Source organism: Morone saxatilis, unplaced genomic scaffold, assembly GCF_004916995.1.
Source record: "Morone saxatilis isolate NCDOM2014 unplaced genomic scaffold, NCSU_SB_2.0 Contig17, whole genome shotgun sequence".
NCBI classification, from domain to species: Eukaryota; Metazoa; Chordata; class Actinopteri; family Moronidae; genus Morone; species Morone saxatilis.
In genome coordinates, this window is record NW_023339729.1 from 4,474,710 (window position 1) to 4,482,523 (window position 7,814).

Here is a 7,814-nt window from a genome sequence, read left to right on the forward strand (position 1 = left end):
ATGTTGGGAAGTGTGCTGTGCAGTAAGAACTAGCTGTGATATGGCAATATATTAAGATGGCATTCAGAGGTGCTGTAACATGTTATTCTGTACAATCATGAAAGAAGCAACTCCAGGCACAACAACTTTCATTTGAAAAATATAAAACTTTAATAAAGGCTACATCTCTCAATAATTACAATAATTATAGGTCCATGTAAATCTTTAAATGAAACTCTTTATATAATGTATAATTTACAGTTTAGATAGAATGAAACAAAACAAAACAAAATGCTGTGGTGTAAAAAAAAAAAAACATGATTACAGGATATTATTAAAAGCATAAAAATATCTTTTCAACATAAAACCCTTCTGAAAACCAAGGGATATATATTAAAACCCTGAAACAGGGTAGCACATGGTATGGCATCCATGTAGGCACAGGTGCTGTACTCATAAAACACCAGCGATAGTGTGTGTGTACTGTTTGTGTGTGTGTGTGTGTGTGTGTGTGTGTGTGTGTATGTGTGTGCGTACTCTACGTGTGCATCACATGTGTCAGTATCCATACTTCAGAATGCATAATTACAATGTATACAGGAGCTCTGCTATATACGATGTTACTGTAACAACATTCAAAGGATATCGGAGCCATAATTCTTCAATGTTCACTTTTTTTTCTCTTTTTTGTGTGTTTTTTGACACGCTAGCTGACTTCCACAAGAAGTCGTTCTCAGTGACCCAAACTGGTTCTTGTTAGCGCAAGTTATTTTGGTGTGCGGGCTGTAAACACTGCCATTATTAGGTGGTACAACTTGTGCTCCAGGTCTCCTCTCTGTGTGTATCTGCAACTGTTTCCATCCCCCCCTGTGCAATGCCTGGTTCACAAACAAAGGCACAACAAAAAAGATTGAGCTCTGTCGCCGGACTGAGAGAAATAGAGAGGGGGAGAACGAACGAGGGAGTGTAAATACTAGTGTGACAAACTTAACATTACAAACTATCAGCAGCATATAAGACTGGGATTGACCATTAGAATAGTGGAGGGAGTGCGCCTCGGAAAAGACCACTGCTAAGGTTGTTAGTTTGGGTCAGACGGGGCTACAAGGCTATGGGAGGTGCTAGGCTAGTGTCACGTCCTTTGTGTAAAGTAAAAACAAACATAAACAAACACTAAACAATATCACCAAAGTTTTCTCCCAACATTCAAAGCAGCTTGCCCATTGGCTGGAAATAGGGAGGGGGAGGGACACAGGTTCAAGAAGACTCAAAAGGGACAACAGGGAAAAGAGTGGGTTGTTTTTTTTTCAATAAATACTTAATAAAAACTTTCAACTCATGACAAAAAGCATCTATATATATAATACATGTATATATACATATATGCACGTATGTATATGCACATGTACAGACGTTTTTGTAACGACGTTGGAGTGTAACATTAAGAGCAGGTTGGTGGCACTGTATTCAGCGCCTGCTAGTCCATTGCACTCGGCCGGGAAGCCGGCGTGAACGCACCATCAGTCTCTCATTACATCACAACAAAACAGTCATCTACATCTTCAGTGGTTATATTCAAGAAGAGGCGGGGTCTCCCCCCCACTGGCCTCCAATCATCATCATCATCAATATCATCCTTGTATTGGTCTTTTAAAGTCTCTCGTGTCATTCCCTTGTGTTTCTAAGGCTGATTGGTTGATAAAGTCAGGGAGGGGCGGCACCTCCTCTGGGTTCGGCATACTTCATTGGCTCGTCTTCCTTCAATCACTCCTCTTGTGCTGGATATATTAACTCTGTTTAGCTTAATATTAAGAAATAGAAAAAAAATCAAAACAAAAAAGGAGTCCAGAGTGTTTGTTAATTACAAAGAGTCTCTTGCTCAAGTTTTTTAGGGACAGTTTAGCTTTTGGTTGGGTGGGGAAGGGCATCGGTTGGTTGGCAACAAAGTGGCTTTTAGTCCATCCTCTCCACCTTGCCCAGGACCTTGCCCTCGTACATGGGCAACACGGTGGCATCCTCCCACACCTCCTCGAACACGGCACCACACTCAAACTCATCACTGGCTTTCTTGAAGTAGTACCTGAGGAGGAAAAACAAAGAGAGAGGTCCGTGATTAGAAAACGCTGAGCGTAGGTGTATGTGGAAAAAAACATAAAAAGTTGAACTCAACGAAAACTGACAGAGTGGCAGCAGGAGTGCATCTGATACATTTCATCGTGTTTTAAAGCGCTTTGAGGCACCTACACGACTACTTCCATATACAGGCTCGCGCACAACTCCCTTTAGTCCAAATCAAACACAAACACACACACTCTGAGAGCCAGAAATGGATCCTGCTCAAAACAACTTAGTCATAGCCTTCAATGCCATCCCTGCACACTTCAAAGGCAGAGCCTGACTCCACATCACACCGCTGCACAAACAGAGTTGAACCCTCCGTTTAAACACTCCCTGTGATAATTCAAGCTGCTAGAAACAGCCAGTTTGTGTGTGTGCTCATCCATGTGTGCTTGTCTCCTCATCCACTTGTTCATCTTGACTGCTGGCCATTCTACAGATGCCTATCTGTCCTGCAAGGTCTTATTAAAGTTGAAGGGTTAATTAGAGGCTGTCTTAAGGCCCCCCCCCTCTTCAGCAGTGCCCCCTCCCTTTCTGTGTCTCCATGGCTTCTAATTGGGCTGGCTGTCAAATGAAGGGCCTTTCTGTCACACAGGTTGACATTTCAGGTGCCTGAGAGTCTGCCTGTGACTGCAAGAGCACACTCCGTTGCTTGCACATAAACACGCACAAGCCCTATGTTTCTCTCTTACACAGCGCTCGCTATCACACACACACACACACACACACACACACTCACACACACACTTCGGGCAGCTTTCCGATCACCAGCAGAGAACAGAGGGGAAAAGAGAGAGCAGGAAGGGTAGAAAGCGGGGGGAAGCGGAGCACAGGCCTTCCCTGGCTTGGTGAGTGGGTGTGATAGATTGGATGTGGGCCGAGCCTGAGGGGCTTTACCCTGGGAGGGGGGAGGGTGGCGACCGCTCAGACGGTCTCCTGGAGGTCACAGGTCACCTAGCTAGCCCACTCTTCTTCTTCTCTCAAGCAGAGATAACTCCCGGGGTTAGCTTGGTCTCAGTGACTGTGAAGTCTCCTGGAGCTCCTAATGATTTCTCCTCTCTACTTTAAACCCAGCAAAAGATCAGCAGGAGGGGATTTAATGATAAGCTTTGTAATGGAAAAATGCCTCATTTTGCCCATGTGTGTCTGCGTTCAGGATACAAAAAAAAAGCTCTGTGTTTTATGAGCAATCGCTCAGCTTAGAGTCATTCAAACAACACATGTAAGGAGGGGCGTACAAAATGTACATAGTTATATTTTCCTTGTTGATTGTAATAACACAAATGAAGGAGGAGGAGGCTGCGTTACCACAGCTGCAAGACTTTCAACTCGAATGTGCAGCAATGTGACAGAGGGGTGATGGCTTTATTTAATCATAAGGCATTTCAGCAAAGTTTTTCTCCGTTGTCAAAGCTTTGCTGGCCAGGATTTTGCCTTTTTATCTTCATTATTAGAAACCAAATAAATGCATTGCCCTTCTAAATATAATTGGCAGATTTTTTTCAGGAGAAAACGCTACAATTTCACTCACAAATAGTTCAAAGTCATCACTTTGTTTCAGAGAGTGAGACTGAGAGAGACAGAAGGAGTCTTTCCATTGGAACATGTTTTATGTGGCAGGATTTTTCTCTCTTCGCAACATCTGGCACCAATATCGTCTGGCAGAGCCGCAGCGTACTGTTCTCCACTGTACCGCTGCCATGTCCAAATTAACCAACTCCACACATTCTGCTGCCATTGAAGCCAGACGCTTCATCCCCACCTCCCCCTCCTCTTTCGCTCGCTGAAGAGTTATGGGATAGCAGGGGTGCAATGACTTGTTTGCAGGCCTTCTTCTCTCTTGCCTAACAAGCAGATGTGGCTGTAAACTAATGTTGATGTCATGGCCATGCATGCTTTGTGTCTTTTCAGTGGCATACAACTTACGCAGTTGCTTGAGCAAGTCTTCCTGATTTAAATGTCTTCAAACTGACTGGCCATTATATTTTAAATGTACTTCCTTTCATTGTTTAGGAATTTCCCCCCATCGTCTGACATCGACAGGAGGTATTTTTGCCGTGTTAACTGCTATCACTCATTAATAGAAGAAGGTGCTTGCGGCATTTGATTTTAATGCCTGATGCAATAGTGTGGAGGAGGAATTTGGGGGCCTTGCAATGGTCTTTGTGCGCAAAATAAAATGTCCCAGGCTTCAAAGCCATATTTATTAAGGCTGCCTTACCATGGAAATCAGTACCAGATGTGAGAAAAAATTCACTCCAGAACCCCCCTCCTCTACCCTCCCTCTGTAAGCCCTGAATACAGTGGATCAGCCCATTTCTATTTCAACTATTGCACTCCAGTATTTCACACTCCCACTCAGCAGACGAGCATATACAAGTACAATAACAAATGCATACATACACAGATAACTAACCCTGCTACGGCATCAAGCCCATCCGAACAGGTGTGAATAAAACATCTATCCGTTTACGTGCTAGTGTACTGTGATCTGTGTCAGTGGTTCATATTTACCGGTAGTTGCCTTTCTTGCTAAGCTGTTCCTTGAAGTGTCCCAGGGTGAGGCAGTGGGTCTTCATCATGCTGCGATAAGGGATCTCCTCACCACAGAAGAAGTAGGTGACCACTAGCTCCTTCGACCTGCAAATGCAAAATGAAAACTGGTTTTAAACGGCTGCACTTGTAGGAGAATGGGTCAGATTGTTGAATGTAGACAAAGAGTCTTTGGAGTATTGTTAATTAAGGATGCCAACAGACAGCTGGCTCGCCGAGGGTCAACCAATTAAAACTAAAAGAGGCCTCACAGTCAGGTGTCTGTAGCTTAACATCAAACACCACAACCCATTCAACAACAAATGTATGAAGGGGGCTGATTTGAGTTACCAGGGGCTACTTAACACATCTTTGTTGGGTTCCAGTGGTGAATGTGTGTGTTGGGAGACGGGTGGGTAGTTAGGATTCCGTACTAAAGCATGTTTAATCTTAAATGATTAAAAAGCGAGAGAAGAGGAGTTCAAAGACATAGCTATGCTGACTCACAACATCTCTCTTTGAAGGCGAGAGCGAGAAAATCTGAGGAAGAGGGCGAAAACACAAGCTTGGAAAGAGAGGGAACGCTCAAATAAAGCGTCTATGTGTATGAGAAATGAAGCAGAAAGCTAGAAAGCAATTGAAAAACAAATTAAGAAAACTGAGCTAGAGAAACAAAGACAGGAATTTGTTACTGATTCAAAAGGAGAAAAGTCAAATAAGTGTCCCGTACTCGTCTGTTTGGAGTCCGGGGCTGGCTAGAGGGCTGCCTCCAGTGGGGAAGGTAGCTGCTGGATGGCTCCTGTCTCTCTGAATGCTGCTGGCTGCTGTTGATTGCCTGTCAAAATCACAGAGATCAATGACTAATTAATACTCACGTCAATATAACATGTAATCTGATGTGGGCAATCAAATGTCAAAGATGGGGAATATGTATGATGACAGTTTTTGTTCAATATGTTAAGCTGAAAGTGTGCCCTGAATATGTCTGAGTGTGCCTACCTCTGTTTTGGCGGCTTGGAGACCTCTTCCAGTCTGCGGCAGGCCTCCTCCAGCTGTGCCAGGGTGTTAGGCGGGGGCAAGGGTGGCATGGCCGGGTCCTGGATGAATGGATGGCCTGGGTGGTGGCCACGGAGGTGAGCCCCACTGCCAATGCCACCACCACCCCAAGAGGAGTGAGTCCGACTGGACAGAGTCTTGGAGTCGAGTGGGTTGGACTTCTTTAGGCCTTGAGTGCTGTTAGGACAAAAAGGGTCAATATATAAGATGAGCCGGGAACTCAAGACACTAGTGTTCTCTGGTACAGATGATGATGAGACGGCTACTGACAGAAACTTACCTGTTTGGCTTGTGCTTGCCCTGCCTCTCACTCTCTAGGATCCACTGCCAAACATTCTGAGAGCGGTCGGTGGCATCTAGGGGAAGGCGCGGTGAAGACACGCCCTCATCGGTGGCCTTGACTGGCCGTCTGGACAAAGTGCTGCAGCGACTGGAGGAAGAAACAGATGCAAGTTGAGACCAGAGTAAGAGCAGCTTTATCACTGTAGGGCCAATGTACAATGCTGACTGACAACTGGTTTTAGTGCAGGTCAGATGTTACACTCACGCAGGGGTGAAGTCGGAATAATTGGCGCCCCCTGGAGGGCAGAGGCACTGCACACGCTGAGCCGCCTCGGCCTCGATCTGCTCCTTGGTCTTGGGCCCAGCGTGGTGATGGTGGATGTAGTGGTGGTGGATGTGCTTTGTGGATGGCCTGCCTGGCATCAGAACCTTAGCGGCCCCAGGATAAGCACCAAAGAAGGGCCCGTGGCCAGAGGACACCACTGCGCCCGTCCGATCCGGGGAGCTTGAGCGCGGTGAGTGCCGAATTACACCTGGTGACTGGCAGCCAGGTGTCTTCAGGACACGGGATAGGTGCTCGTCCAGGATAGCCTGGGGGTCTTCCTCGCATTGGCTGCCAGACGGGAGCAGAGGGTGATTCAAGGAGGTGCTGCTGGCAGGGTCGCTGCTCTCCTCCCTTTCCTCCTCCTGGACAGGGAAAGAAAAAAAATAAAAGAGTTATGGCAATTGACAATACATTCATACACAGTCACATGTGGGTAAGGCAGCAAACAGAGGAATTTATGTCTCAACTTACACCAACTTATATCTATCGTCCTCTGAAGTCAGTGAGAGCAAACGCCTGGATAACTTGATTTGAGTTTCCTTTTTGCCGCACTGTTATCTTCACTAACAGGCTTTGGGTGCACTTCATCTATAATGCAGAGTGTGCCTGTGCTTCACAAAGAGACTGGCACTACACATACTCAGCAAACGTGCCACTGGAGAGTAGCTAAGTGCTAACTATTTGAAGGAACTTCAAGTGTGCCTAGAAACATAAGTTTGAAAGTTCCTCCAGATGAAGTAGTGTAGGACAGCGAGGAAAAGGGAAGCAGTAGCTAAACCAAGACAGACTTTCAAATCCCTTGGTCTTTTCCCTGTTCTTCGACATGTTAAAGCTGGCATAAAGGCTTTTGTAGTGCAATATGGAAATCGTCCTGAGTTAACTTGGATGCAAGTTAGATTTTCCAAGTGACAGTCATGCTTAATGTTGGAAGTGTTTACAACAGGTTTGTGTGCATCCGTACCTCCTGAATCTGCTGGAGCCTCTCCTCCAAAGAGCTCATAGTGTCCTGCTCTCGCTTCAGCTTCTCCAGCCGGGCTATGAGCTGGGCAGCAAAGGCTGAGGGCTCAACGGGGGTCATCTCCTTAGGCAGCCGGTGTGTCCTCTGCAGGATAAACAACACAGGCGGAAGGACACTTTAGTGTGTGTGCGAGTGTAACTGCGTAGTGTTTCTGACGGATGCAATATGTTGCATTAATCCACTGCCCTTGCCCTAATCCTATCTTGTTCCAAAAAGCCTGCTACTATTCCAAAAGGCCTAATCCAGATGCCCTTGCCCTCGAGCTAACCTGAACCTTCTCCGCCACCCATCCCTCCCCAGATCTTCTCATGCCCAGTGCCCTTGGCAGTGCCAGGCTGCTGGGCGAGGGGGAGAGAAGGGGGTAGTGATGGCGGGGTAGCAGTTGGTCTCGCTCGGAGGGGAGGCCCCCTGCCTGCACCCTCTGTAGCCCGACCAAGCCATCAGCTAGGCAGCCTCTGAAGTCAGCACACTTCAAAGGGCCCTTGTCAAACATCAAACGCACAC

At 46.3% G+C, this 7,814-nt stretch overlaps 1 protein-coding gene across 1 annotated transcript in view; it reads right to left on the bottom strand.

Moving 5' to 3' along the window:
• Positions 1-288: 288 nt before the first annotated feature.
• The window catches only part of LOC118326415 (axin-2-like), a gene marked incomplete in the record, with an annotated part of 15,432 nt that continues 7,906 nt past the window's right edge, over positions 289-7,814 (bottom strand). Inside the window, 7 exon segments of the mRNA XM_035659404.1 lie at positions 289-2,059; positions 4,612-4,737; positions 5,360-5,464; positions 5,629-5,862; positions 5,966-6,115; positions 6,233-6,654; positions 7,254-7,394. Of these exon segments, the coding sequence (XP_035515297.1) occupies positions 1,933-2,059; positions 4,612-4,737; positions 5,360-5,464; positions 5,629-5,862; positions 5,966-6,115; positions 6,233-6,654; positions 7,254-7,394 (1,305 nt within the window).